The sequence below is a fragment of the Trachypithecus francoisi genome, unplaced genomic scaffold (assembly GCF_009764315.1).
Source record: "Trachypithecus francoisi isolate TF-2019V2 unplaced genomic scaffold, Tfra_2.0 Lachesis_group2, whole genome shotgun sequence".
Taxonomy (NCBI): Eukaryota; Metazoa; Chordata; class Mammalia; order Primates; family Cercopithecidae; genus Trachypithecus; species Trachypithecus francoisi.
In genome coordinates, this window is record NW_022681465.1 from 97,472,650 (window position 1) to 97,487,071 (window position 14,422).

Consider the following 14,422-nt stretch of genomic DNA (forward strand, 5'->3'; position numbering starts at 1 on the left):
TATACTTTGCCTAAAACTATAATGTATCTTTAAGACTATAAACTGTTTTGAAGGAAAGTATCAAATGTTGAATAAGGGATCAAATTATTGTCTATTTCTTCTAATACAGATAATTCAGTATTAATGATAGTTAGTGCTAATTATTACTTGGCTGATGATTAGCGTCATTGTAGGTTCTCCATAAGTATAATCTTGTAATTGGTTTTACACATCACCTCATAAAAATGCTTAAAGGGATTAAAACAATAAAAGTTTTGTACAAGCATGTATATTTGTTTAACATATTTAAATGCCTACTTTGCACTAGGTGCTAGGATATATTAGGGAAGGAGACAGACATGGACCTTGCCCTCACGCAGCTTACGTGTCGTTACTATTATTAAACACACCAGCTCCCTAAGAAAAATAAGAGTGCACTTACTAAGAATATAGACATGTTTACCTTAAAGCACAGTGCCTATCATGGTAGGAGCTTGATAATGCATGGTAAATGTTCCCTTCAGAGGGATTCTTCATAGCCTGAGATGGCTGAGGTTGCTTAAAATGGAAGTCCACTAATTTTGTTTTTCTTTCTAACTTTTATTTTAAGTTCAAGGGGTACATGTGCAGATTTGTGATATGGGTAAATTGTGTGCCACAGGGGTTTGGTGTACAAATAGTTTTGTCACCCAGGTAATCGGCATAATACCCAATAGGTATTTTTTTAGTCCTCATCCCCCTGTCACCTTCCACCCTCAAATAGGCCTCAGTGTCTATTCTCTTCTTTGTGTCCATGTATACTCATTGTTTATCTCTCACTTATGAGCATATGTGGTATTTGGTTTTCTGTTCCTGCGTAAATTGGCTTAGGATAATGGCCTGCAGTTGCATCTGTGTTGCTGCAAAGGCCATAATCTGAAAATATGAAGAAAAAAGTTGCTTTTAATACCAGTTTGGGATCGCTTTATTTTTTTTTATTTTTTTAATTTTTTTTTTTGAGGCGGAGTCTCGCTCTGTCGCCCGGACTGGAGTGCAGTGGCCGGATCTCAGCTCACTGCAAGCTCCGCCTCCCGGGTTCACGCCATTCTCCTGCCTCAGCCTCCCGAGTAGCTGGGACTACAGGCGCCCGCCACTTCACCCGGCTAGTTTTTGTATTTTTAGTAGAGATGGGGTTTCACCATGTTAGCCAGGATGGTCTCGATCTCCTGACCTCGTGATCCGCCCGTCTTGGCCTCCCAAAGTGCTGGGATTACAGGCTTGAGCCACCGCGCCCGGCCTGGATCGCTTTATTTTTAATGGAGGATCATTTTTTACGCACCATCTCATCCCTGCAAACTACAGGAATCATGAAAAATTAAGCTTTATAGGACTTTTGTTTATAATAGAAATTTGAACCTATAATAAGCAAATATGTTAACTACACGTTTGGGTGAACTCCAGGGCACTAAAAAAAATATATATATATACGTTTTAGGATTGCCTTGAGACTATTTTCTCTTTATTCAGATTTCTTTTCTAATGAAATGAAAATAATAATGGGGAAGAAATAGAAAACACCAACTGGTACTAAAAAGTGAACTTGCCAGCCTGGGCAACATAGTGAAACCCCATCTCTACAAAAAATACAGAAATTAACCGGGCATGGTAGCATGTGACAGTAGTCCCAGCCTCTTGGTGGGCAGGGGGAAGCGGTGCGTCTGAGGCAGGAGGATTGCTTGAGCTCAGGAGGTCAAGACTGCAGTCATCCATGATCATGCCACTGTAGTCCAACCTGGGTAACAAAGTGAGACCCTGTCTCAAAAAAAATAAGTGATTTTAGCTGTGGGAGAAACTGCCTCCTCTGTATCACTTTCAAGGGCACCTTTTTATCTGTTTTCAGGGCACTTTTTTATCTGTTTTCTTAGTTAAAAATAAGAGTGAAGGTTGGAAATGCCTCCCCATATTCATCTGTAGCTGACTGATACTCTTTTTGGAATAGATTCCTACTTTGAAATCCCATGGGATATTTCTGGTAAGGCATAACATTCCAGGTTTATGGCTCCAGGCTTATAATTAATAATTATTATAGAGAATTAATTTTTAACAGAGTGAAATCACCAGGGTTCAAATCTAGATTCTACCACTTATCTACTAATATAGTCCTTTGTATGCGAATTACCCTCTATAGGCATTGTCAATGCCCTATCTGTATATTGGGATTAATGTAATACCAACTTAGAGAGTACTCATGAGAATTAAATGTGTTCAGCTTGTAAAATATTTAGCATAATGCCTGGAGCTAGTAAATGCTTAGTAAATGCTAGCGATACAAAGTAACTTCAGAAATTTTAAGGGTAGCATTTGCTGACTATGTCAAAAGCCAGCTGCTTAATATAGCAGGTTATTATTGGCCTCAGTTTCTGAAACTTACACTTTCAAAATAATGTCAGTTATTTAGGGACTTTCATGAAGTGCTCATTATTTTATTCAGGGAAGATCTGAATAGCAGAGCCTACACCAAATATGGATGCTACAAACCTGAACGTAGTACATAAGAGCCTAGACCTCATGGAGTTTGGAAAGGAGTCAAGGTACCATGAGAGAAACAGAATGACCCGTTGACTTTTTTTCTGAAAAAGATGACATTTAAGCTGAAACCAGAATGAGAAAGCCACTAAATCTGATATGAATACCATAGTTGGTTAATTAGTAGTTTGGTGGTGCATTTTTACATATGCTAGAACACTACTTATATTCTGAATTGACCATGTAGGTCTATAGTCTTTATAGTATTTTGGCTTTGATTTGAAGGAATACTTTATTTTTTTTTTTTTGAGATGGAGTCTTGCTCTGTTGCCCAGGCTGGAGTGCAGTTGGTGCCATCTTGGCTCACTGCAAGCTCCGCCTCCTGGATTCACCCCATTCTCCTGCCTCAGCCTCCCCAGTAGCTGGGACTACTGGCGCCCGCCACCACGCCCGGCTAATTTTTGTATTTTGTTTAGTAGAAACAGAGTTTCACCATGTTAGCCAGGATGATCTCGATCTCCTGACCTCATGATCCACCCGCCTTGGCCTCCCAAAGTGCTGGGATTACAGGCTATGAGCCACCACGCCCGGCGAGACTTGATAATGAACTAGCCCTCTGTGATTCATTTTCTGAAAATTTTTACAAGTTTTTATGATTTTTAAATTTTATGTTTTTCTTTTTATTTTGATGTGGTCAAATGACACTCTAGAAGAAACTGAAAAAGATTTTTAAAAAAATTATAGAGTGTTTACTCTCATTAGACTATATTTAATATTCTATTTCATTTTTTTTTTACTTTTCTGTGGCTTAATTTTTGTCTGTTTATATTTAAAATGAATTTTTTAGTTAAATTTTATTTTTCCAGATAGCTAACCATTGTCTTTGCACCTTATAATGAAAAATCCTTTTACTAATTGGTTTTTTAACTTTTAATCCCTTAATTGATTTTTTTTTTTTTTTTTTTTTTTTTTGTCAAGAGGTTGTGTTTTAAAATCTCTCTCCCAACTATTTATTTTTCTTTTTTTCTTTTTTTTTTTTTTGAGATGGAGTCTCGCTCTGTCACCCGGGCTGGAGTGCAGTGCCGCGATCTCGGCTCACTGCAGCCTCCGCCTCCCGGATTCACGCCATTCTCCTGCCTCAGCCTCCTGAGTAGCTGGGATTACAAGTGCCCGCCACCACATCCATCTAACTTTTTGTATGTTTAGTAGAGACAGGGTTTCACCGTGTTAGCCAGGATGGTCTCGATCCCCTGACCTCATGATCCGCCCACCTCGGCCTCCCAAAAGTGCTGGGATTACAGGTGTGAGCCACCATGCCTAGCCACTCCCAGCTGTTTCTTTATATAAGTATATCCTATCTTTTTTTTGAAAAATTAATATATCGGTATGGTCTTATATTAATAAGCCGATTAGTTGATTACGGATTTAAATATGTTATATAGTAAATTCAGTTCTTCCTCTTTTTTTTTCTCCGTTAATTTCCTTAGCTTATTTTCATCTATTTGTTTCTTTAGATAAACTTTAGACACATTCTGTCATGTTGCAAAAATAAATCTTAGTTTTGGTTAGAATTATATAAACCTATATGTTAACTGACATTTTTATAATTTCTACACAGATTTAATATTACTTAAAGAAACACTTGGCTGGGCGTGGTGGCTCATGCCTGTAATCCCAGCACTTTGGGAGGCCAGGGTAGGCAGATCACTCGAGGTCAGGAGTTCGAGACCAGCCTGGCCAACGTGGGGATACCCCGTCTCTATTAAAACTACAAAAGATAGTAGTAATAACCAGGCATGGTGGTGCATTCCTGTCATCCCAACTACTTGGGAGGCTGAGGCAGGAGAATTGCTTGAACCTGGAAGGCAGAGGTTGCAGTGAGCCAAGATTGCGCCACTACACTCCAGCCTGGGTGACAGAGTAAGGCTCTGTCTCAAAACAAACAAACAAAAAAACACTTATTGAGCTTCCAGTGTTAATATTTTGTTGATATTGTTTGCAGCGAAGTCACTTAGACTTTTTTTAAAGCCTTATGCTCCTAATATTCTTTAAGCTTTAAAAATTTTATTTTCCAGTTTTTCTATAAGGAATGTATATTGTATTTATATTTACTTTTTATAATTCATAGGTTGTAAATAAATGGTTCTTATATAAGATTCTTTTGTAACATTAAAATTCTTAATAAATCACTGATATGTGATAACCTTAGGAAGTATGTAGTATTATGTTTAAGAAGTATTTAGGTTATATTTTATGTTTGTATAAAATGGATGAATATCATACACTAGACTTGAGAATATTAACCCTAAACAGTATTAATGTTTTGTTTTATTTTACTTTTTTACTTCACAGTGATGCGGCTGACTAAGCCTACTTTATTCACCAATATCCCAGTAACATGTGAAGAGAAAGACTTACCTGGTATGGCACATGCTTTCCTCTATTTGCACCTAGGGAAAAGTTGAAACCTGAATTGCCTACATTAACTTGGACTAAGCCTAGCCCTGTAAATTTTATGCTAACCATTTGCTGGATTCTTTGTTGCCTATTTTTGTATCATGTAAAAGGTGGCCATCTGAGTAACATGCCTTACTTATACTCTACAAGTCCAAATTATGTTGATATCGTATGGCAATATGAGACTTACAGTTTAAGATACATTCATATTCACAATACTATTAAAATTGCCTTCATCCTCAAGTGTTGCGTCAATGTATATATTAGCATTCCCTTTGTTTAGAATTGTTGGGGCTTTGTCTAGTATATTTTCTATCTCATGACGTACATTTTTCTTTGTTTCTAAAGTGTCCATTCCCTGTGAGATCAGAATTTTTTTGACATGCTTTGTTGTATTAAAATCTGGAAGTTAGACTTTTTACATATCATTTTTGTCAAGAGGTTGTTTTTTAAAATATCTCTCCTCGTTCTTTATGTAAGTAAAAGTTATTTAAAAGGTAGATATTAGAATTTTATGTTTTTCTCTTCATTCAGGAGATCTCTTTAACCAACTGATGAGAGATGATCCTTCAACTGTTAATGGTGCAGAAGTTTTAATGTTGGGAGAAATGCTGACTTTACCACAAAATTTTGGGTAAGAATGACATATTCACATAAGAAACCTTGTAAAGCCATTACAAATTATGGTTTCACAAAAGAACTATGGGATGGGGAAACGCTCATGATACATTTCCTTTTTTTTTTTTTTTTTTTTTCTGAGATGGAGTCTCGCACTGTTGCCCAGGCTGGAGTGCAGTGGTACCATCTCTGCTCAGTGCCCCCTCCACCCACTGGGTTCAAGCCATTCTCCTGTCTCAGCCTCCCCAGTAGCTAGGACTACAGGTGCACACACTGCCCTGGCTAATTTTTGTGTTTTTAGTAGAGACCGTGTTTCACTATGTTAGCCAGGCTGACCTTGAACTCCTGATCTCAGGTGATCCACCCACCTCAGCCTCCCAAAGTGCTGGGATTATAGGCGCAAGCCACCACGCCTAGCACATGATACATTTGAGGGGCAAAAAGATTATTAAAAAATCATACTATGTGATTATGCCTTTCTGTTTTTTAAAAAAAGGATATATACCAAAAGAAAATGTTAATAGTGGTTCCTAGGATAATAGAATTTTTACTTTCTTCTTTAGATCTTACTATATTTTTAATGGCCATATACCCTTTTAACTACTAATGTAAATGTCTTTTTCAGAAGCCACTCTGTTTTTTGCCTCATAGTCCTCTCCCAAAATGAGTTATCAGACTTGTTAGCTAATTAGGAACTCTAAATTTATTTCTTCTGTTATTCTTAGCTGTATTATTATTCTAGACTAATAATAAGGTAGAAGCCTCTGGTTCCACTCTGTTTGTAACAGACAGAATTTGAGACAAAAGGAAATTTTACAGATTGTTTTTATAGTTTTACAGAATGTGGTCATTGACTAGCATCTTGAAAAACTGTAAAACATATAAAACTATGTAAGATAAAACTGCTGGTGATTTTTATTCAGATAACTTAGGAAATAAAATAAATTGGTAAAAATACCCCAATATCAATAACTTAGAGCTCTTCTAGATTCAGGGAATAAGTTATTGCAGAATAGAAACTTGGCTTTCTCTAACCTATTCAAATACAAATCCTGAATTTAGCATAGATCTAATTTCAGTGAGTCTTATCTCTAGTGAGGCTGGCATTTTGTACAGTAAAGGCCAACTATATCATGTTTTATAGATTACATCCATATTTTGATTTGCACTAGGTAATGAATGAGTGGCCTAGTGTGAACAAAGGAATGTTGAAACAATATTTCACCAGATTTCTATCCTTTAGTAAATGTTTCTCCATTTGAAGTCCTTAGTGATTCTCAAACAGAATATCTAATGTAATACCTGAATGGGGCCAGATGCGGTGGCTCATGCCTGTAATCCCAGCACTCTGAGAGGCCGAGGCGGGCGGATCATGAGGTCAGGAGATCGAGACCATCATGGCTAACACGGTGAAACCCCATCTCTACTAAACATACAAAAAATTAGCTGGGCATGGTGGCAGGCACCTGTAGTCTCAGCTACTTAAGAGGCTGAGGCAGGAGAATGGGGTGAACCTGGGAGATGGAGCTTGCAGTGAGCCAAGATCGCGCCACTGCACTCCAGCCTGGACGACAGAGCGAGACTCAGTCTCAAAAAAAAAAAAGAAACCGGAATAGATTTCTGCCTAAATAAATACTTGTTTTATTTTACAGGAATATATTTTTGGGAGAGACCTTTTCCAGTTATATCAGCGTTCATAATGATAGCAATCAAGTTGTAAAAGACATATTGGTAAAAGTAAGTAACATTCTTACTTGGGATGTATTTTACTCTTTTTTTTTTTTTTTTTTTTGAGACGGAGTCTTGCTCTGCCGCCCAGGCTGGAGTGCAGCGGCCAGCTCTCAGCTCACTGCAAGCTCCGCCTCCCGGGTTCACGCCATTCTCCTGTCTCAGCCTCCCGAGTAGCTGGGACTACAGGCGCCCGCCTCGTCGCCCGGCTAGTTTTTTGTATTTTTTAGTAGAGACGGGGTTTCGCCGTATTAGCCAGGATGGTCTCGATCTCCTGACCTCGTGATCCGCCCGTCTCGGCCTCCCAAAGTGCTGGGATTACAGGCTTGAGCCACCCCGCCCGGCCGTATTTTACTCTTTAACAAAGGTTTTTTTTTTAGGCCGGCATGGTGGCTCATGCCTGTAATCCCAGCAGTTTAGGAGGCTGAGGCAGGTGGATCACCTGAGGTCAGAAGTTCAAGACCAACCTGGCCGACGTGGTGAAACCCCATCTCTACTAAAAATACAAAAATGAGCCGGATGTGGTGGTGCACACCTGCAGTCCCAGCTACTCGGCAGGCTAAGGCAGGAGAGGCTAAGGCTTGAACCCAGGAGGTGAAGGTTGCAGTGAGCCAAGATCATGCCACTGCACTCCAGCCTGGGTGACAGAGTTAGACTCCATCTCAAATAAAAAAAAAGAAAGAAAAAGAAAAAAGGTTTTTTTTATATCTGTTATGTTGTTGGCACTTCATTAAATGCATGTTTGATACAATAATTTTTAATTGTCATTAACAAGCACTAATGAATGCCTAAAGTTACAAAGTATTATGCTAGGCATGAAACTATTTTTCCTATTCAACAAGGTTTGTGATTGCTTGGGTGAGAAAATGTACTAGTCAAAGGTAAACAGCAGTTTAGCATTTGTTAATGTATGTCATTAACATAGAGGAGGAAAGATCACTGGAGATTATATCAATCAGGAAGGTTTCTTAGGGAAGAGGGAAAGCGAAGAGGATCTTGAAAGAATGGGAGAATACAGATAACAAGGCAAGGGAGACATGGTAATCAGAGGCAGAGACATAGCGATATACATGTGTTCTTTTAACAGGGAACATATTTCACTTGGTAAGAAGAGGTAAGGTGGTACAGAGGAATAGTAGCTGTATTAGTCTATTTTCATGCTGCTGATAAAGTCATACCCAAGACTGGGCAATTTACCAAAGAAAGAGGTTTAATGGACTTACAGTTCCATGTGACTGAGGACAATCATGGCGGAAGGCAAGGAGGAGCAAGTCATGTCTCACGTGGATGGCAGCGGGCAAAGAAAGAGAGCTTGTGCGGGGAAACTCCGGTTTTTCAAACCATTAGATCTCAGCCTGTCGTAGTGACTCATGCCTGTAATCCCAGCACTTTGGGAGGCTGAGGCGGGCGGATCACTTGAGGTCAGGAGTTCAAGACCATCCTGCCCAATGTGGTGAAACACCATTTCTACTAAAAATACAAAAATTAGCCAGGAGGGGTGGCGTGTGCCTGTAATCCCAGCTACCTGGGAAGCTGAGGCAGTAGAATCACTTGAACCTGGGAGGCTGAGGTTGCAGTGAGCCAAGACTGTGCCACTGCACTCCTGGCTGACTGGGTGACAGAGCAACACTCCATCCCCCCAAAAATAAAAATACATAAAACCATCAGATCTCATGAGACTTACTGACTGTCATGAGAATAGCACAGAAAAGACCCACCCCCGTGATTCAGTTATCTCCCACCAGGCCCCTCCCACAATACATGGGAATTACGGGAGCTACAAGATGAGATTTGGGTGGGGTCACAGAGCCAAACCATATCAGTAGCCTTACAGTAGAGCATCTTTAAAGCAGGCTAAAGTTTTATTTAGCCTTTCTTGAAAAATTATTTTTTAAAACTGAAAAAATGGCCGGGCGCGGTGGCTCAAGCCTGTAATCCCAGCACTTTGGGAGGCCGAGACAGGCGGATCACGAGGTCAGGAGATCGAGACCATCCTGGCTAACACGGTGAAACCCTGTCTCTACTAAAAACTACGAAAAACTAGCCAGGCGAGGTGGCGGCGCCTGTAGTCCCAGCTACCCGGGAGGCTGAGGCAGGAGAATGGCGTGAACCCGGGAGGCGGAGCTTGCAGTGAGCTGAGATCCGGCCACAGCACTCCAGCCCGGGCGACAGAGCGAGACTCTGTCTCAAAAAAAAAAAAAAAAAAAAAAAAAAACTGACAAAAAAATTAATTAAAGTAAAAAACCAGGCCCGGAACAGTGGCTCATACCTGGAATCCCAACAATTTGGGAGGCTGAGGCAGAAGGATTGCTTGAGGCCAGGAGTTCAAGACCAGCCTGGGAAACATAACGAGACCCCCATCTCTACAAACAATTTAAAAAGTAGTTGAGCATGCTGGCACACACCATTGGTCCCAGCTACTTATGAAGCTGAAGCGGGAGGATTGTTTAAACCCAGGAGTTTGAGGCTACGGTGAGTTTGGCCTGGGCACTCCAGCATGGGCTATAGAACAAGACCCTGTCTCTGAAAAAAATTAAATAAAAACAGCAGGCATTTGGCTTTTGAGCACTCTTTGTGTTGGAAAGACTGATATGAGCACATTGTATGGGATGCTTTGTAGAAAATGGAACAGTTAGAAGACCCTTGAAACAGTGTAGAAATTAAAAGATAAAATATGCTAACTCAGCTAACAACCTGAAATTTCTTCAAAAGAAAAAGTGCGAAAAGAAGGTGAAAATTCACAGTATGTGGGGAAGAAGTTGTAAAACCTGTCTTAGAGTGATGAATTCAGGTAATTGGAGTATTGCCAGAAAGGACCTCTAATTAGAATGAGTTCGAAAATGATCATAGAGTTTTAAAGTTAACAAGGACGTTAGAGAACAGACTCAACTTCCAGAAACTAGATGCAAATTTGTGCATACACGTACATATGTTTGTCATATATGGATGCAGTCTCTTCCTTTCATTAAATTAGGGGTTGACCAACTATAGCCTAAAGACCGAATTTCATCTGTTGTCTGTTTTTATAAGGCTTTTGAACTAAGAATGGTTTTCACATTTTCAAATTTTTTTTTTTTTTTTTTTTTTTTTTTTTTGAGGCGGAGTCTCGCTCTGTCCCCCAGGCTGGAGTGCAGTGGCCGGATCTCAGCTCACTGCAAGCTCCGCCTCCCGGGTTTACGCCATTCTCCTGCCTCAGCCCCCCGAGTAGCTGGGACTACAGGCGCCCGCCACGTCGCCCGGCTAGTTTTTGTATTTTTAGTAGAGACGGGGTTTCACCGTGTTCGCCAGGATGGTCTCGATCTCCTGACGTCGTGATCCGCCCGTCTCGGCCTCCCAAAGTGCTGGGATTACAGGCTTGAGCCACCGCGCCCGGCCCACATTTTCAAATTATTGAAAATAATATTTTGTGATATGTGAAAATTACATGAAATTAAAATTTCAGGCCAGGTGTGGTGGCTCATACCTATAATCCCAGTGCTTTGGGAGCCAAGGCAGGAAGATTGCTTCAGGCTAAGAGTTTGAGCCCAACCTACACAGCATTGCAAGGCACCGCCTCTGCAAACAAACAAACAAAAAAGAAATTCAAATGTCAGTGTTCATAAATAAAGTTTTATTGACCCACAGCCATACTCATTTGTTTATGTATTATCTGTGGCTGATTTTCAGCTACCACCGCAGTTGTATAGTTGAAACATAGATTGTATGGCCTCCGAAATCTAAAATATTTGCTAATGACTTCAGAGAAAAAGTTTGCCAGCCTCTGCATTCAATTGTGAAAAGATCTGATTTTAAAAAGTTTGAGAGCATAACTTTTGTCTTTCTACATTGTAAATATTGAATTTCTTGGCAATTCAGTAAATACTGGCAATTCAGTAAATTCAGTAAATGTTGAATTTATTTTTGTAAGATAGATTAATAAAATAGCAAAGGCATATACTTTAAGATGTCAGTACTATTATAAAGATCAAAGAATACAGTAGTATGCATGTTCTAAAACATGATTTTATATTTCATGCCTTTATTCACTTTTATAATAACAATAATTATTAGTACTGTGCAGTACTCACCAGGGGTCTTCTTAGGCTCAACTAGACATTCAGACTCGTGATATATAAAAGGCTATTTTTCTTTTTACTTTTTTTTTTTGAGACAGTATCTAGTTCTGTCACCCAAGCTGGAGTGCAGTAGCATGATCATAGCTCACTATAGCCTCAAACTCATGGGCTCAAGGGATCCTACTGCCTTAGCCTCCTGAGTAACTGGGACTGCAGCGTTGTGACACTATCCCTGTCAAATTTTTTAATAGTTTTTAGAGACAAGGTCTCACTATGTTGCTCAAGCAGGTCTTGAACTCCTGAACTCAAGCAGTCCTCCCCCCTCAGCCTCCCAAAGTGCTGGGATTACACACGTGAGTCACCGCACCTGGCCAGATAAGCTAATTATGTCATCAGAATCACTTAAGAGGATATAGGTCATGAAGCACAGCATGATATTGACCTGTATTTGTGTGAGTGTTGTCTTTTTATCAGGTTTTAGATGTCAGTATTATGGTTGCTTAATAAAAGATTTCGAACATTTTTCCAATATTTTCAGTGCTTTGGAACAATATGTGCATCGGGCTAAACTCAGTGGCTCATGGCTATAATCCAGCACTTTGGGAGACCAAGGCAGGAGGAGGCCTTGAATCCAGGAGGTTCCCCAGGACTCACCTGGGGAATATAATAATCAACGTCTCTACAAAAAAAAAAATTTTTAATTCTCTGGCCATGGTGGCACATACTTGTATTCCTAGCTACTTGGGAGGCTGAGGCATGAGGATCACTTGAACTCATGAATTTGAGGCTGCAGTAAGCTATGATTATGCCACTGCATTCTAGCCTGGATGACAGGGCAATACCCTGTCTGAGAAAACAAAAGAAAACAAATACAGAGAACTGTGGATCATTTAGATTACCTATTCTTTGAAGGATTCATAGAATTCCCTGCAAAATCATATGAGCTAGTTCTTTTCTTTTTTAAAATGGGGAAACTCCCTGATAACATTTTTTCTTTTTTTTTTCCCTATGGATACTAGTATGTTTAAGCAGTTCACCTCTAAGGGTGTCAGTTTTGTTAAGCTGTTTTTTTCTAGGAAATAATCCATTTCATTTCATGTAGAGTTTCACATTTATCTGCATAGAGGTCTGTAAAGTAGGATCTTAAAATTTTCTTCTGTTGGCTGGGTGTAGTGGCTCATGCCTGTAATCCCAGCACTTTGGGAGGCCGAGGCAGGTGGATCACCTGAGGTCAGGAGTTTGAGACCAGCCTGGCCAAAATGGTGAAACCTCATCTCTACTAAAAATACAAAAATTAGCGGGGCGTGGTCACAGGCGCCTGTAATCCCAGCTTCTTGGGAGGCGGGAGAATCGCTTGAACTCAGGAGGCGGAGATTGCGATGAGCCAAGATTGCGCCACTGTACTCCAGCCTGGGTGACAAAGTGAGACTCCATCTAAAAAAAAAAGCAAAAAAAAAATTTCTTCTGTTGCAATATTTTCCCCTGGTCATTTCTTAGGTTTGATTTTTTCTTGATTAAGTTAGCTAGCTCTTGGTTTGTGTATTTTAACTTCAAAAAAAAAAAAAAAAATCCAAGACTTAAAAAATTATTTATATCCAGTATGTTTCTATTCTCTATTAATTTGTGCTTTTATTTCTTTTATTATGCTTCTGTTTATTTACTTTATTTTTCTACCAATTTTTAGCTAGGAATTTTATTATTTTATTTTGATTCTTTGATTTATATTGATAAAAGTTAATTTTCCTGTGATTCACCGCTTTTTATATCCTGAAGATTCAAATGCATAGCATTTTTATTCTCAGTGCTTTTGATTTTAAGAGGTGAGGTTTTACTCTGTTGCCCAGGCTGGTGCAATCATAGCTCACTGTAGCCTCCACCTCCAAGGCTCAAGCAATCCTCCCATCTTAGCCTCCTGAGTTGCTGTAACTGCAGTTGCATACCACCACACCTGGCTAATTATTTTTTTATTTTTTAGAGACAGCATCTCGTTCTGTTGCCCAATGTAGTGAGACCAAATTAAAAAATAAATTAAAAATTAAAAATTGATGGTGGAAGCAAGAGCTGATGCCTACTGTAAAATGATAAAGAGGTAGTAACAGTGTTGAACATCCCGAACACCATATCTTACATTAAGACAAGATAATAAGTGTGAAAATACTTTGCAGAATTGCCCAAATTAAAAACCTTTTTTATATTTTTGTCATTACTTTTTAAAGAATTCTATAATTTCATTTGTATTTCACCTTCTACCCAAGGGTTGTTTAGTGGAAAAGCTTTTTAGGGGGAAAGGCTTATTTTTTTTTTCTATTTTAATTGTTGTTAGTAATTTATAGTTTTATTACATTCCAATCAGTGTTGTTCTTGTAATATTTCAGCTTATGGAACTTACTGATGATGTCTTATGACCCAATATTGATTTTTTATGAATTTTCCATGTGTACTTGAGAAGAATGTATATGCTTTATTATTATTATTGAGAAGAATGTATATGTTTTATTATATAAAGCTATAGATAGATATTCATAAGAGCTGTTTTATCAATTGTGTTGTTTAGGGCTAGATTCTATATCTTTATTTATTGTCAACTTCATCTGTCTTATACTAAGAGTGCATGTTTGTCTCATATTACTAGTGTATTTCTATTTACATCTTCTAAAATCTCATATATTTTGCTTTATAAAGGCTATGCTGTTTCGGCCGGGCGCGGTAGCTCACGCCTGTAATCCCAGCACTTTTGGAGGCCGAGGTGGGCGGATCACAAGGAGATCTAGACCATCCTGGCTAACACGGTGAAACCCCACCTCTACTAAAAATACAAAAATTAGCTGGGCGTGGTAGCGGGCGCCTGTAGTCTCAGCTACTTGGGAGGCTGAGGCAGGAGAAAGACGTGAACCTGGGAGGCAGAGCTTGCTGACATCACACCACTGCACTCCAGCCTGGGTGACAAAGCAAGATTCCATCTCAAAAAAAAAACGAAAAAAAAAGACTATGCTGTTTCGTGCATATTTATAATTATTGTTAGTCATTGTGAATTGTGGCTTTTAATATTAAAAATATTCAAGTAGATTGCTCAGGAAGAT

General features: G+C 39.2%; 1 protein-coding gene across 5 annotated transcripts in view; it reads left to right on the top strand.

The window, feature by feature from the left end:
• Positions 1–14,422, top strand: part of TRAPPC13 (trafficking protein particle complex 13) — a 48,332-nt gene that overhangs the window by 5,881 nt on the left and 28,029 nt on the right. For 4 of the 5 annotated variants that reach the window (XM_033179701.1, XM_033179702.1, XM_033179703.1 and 1 more), the window contains exons 2-4: positions 4,837–4,905; positions 5,476–5,575; positions 7,212–7,296. In XM_033179701.1, the coding sequence (XP_033035592.1) occupies positions 4,837–4,905; positions 5,476–5,575; positions 7,212–7,296 (254 nt within the window). Of the gene's footprint in view, positions 1–2,449; positions 2,550–4,836; positions 4,906–5,475; positions 5,576–7,211; positions 7,297–14,422 lie in introns of all 5 variants that reach the window. The other variant, XM_033179705.1, reaches the window with a different exon arrangement.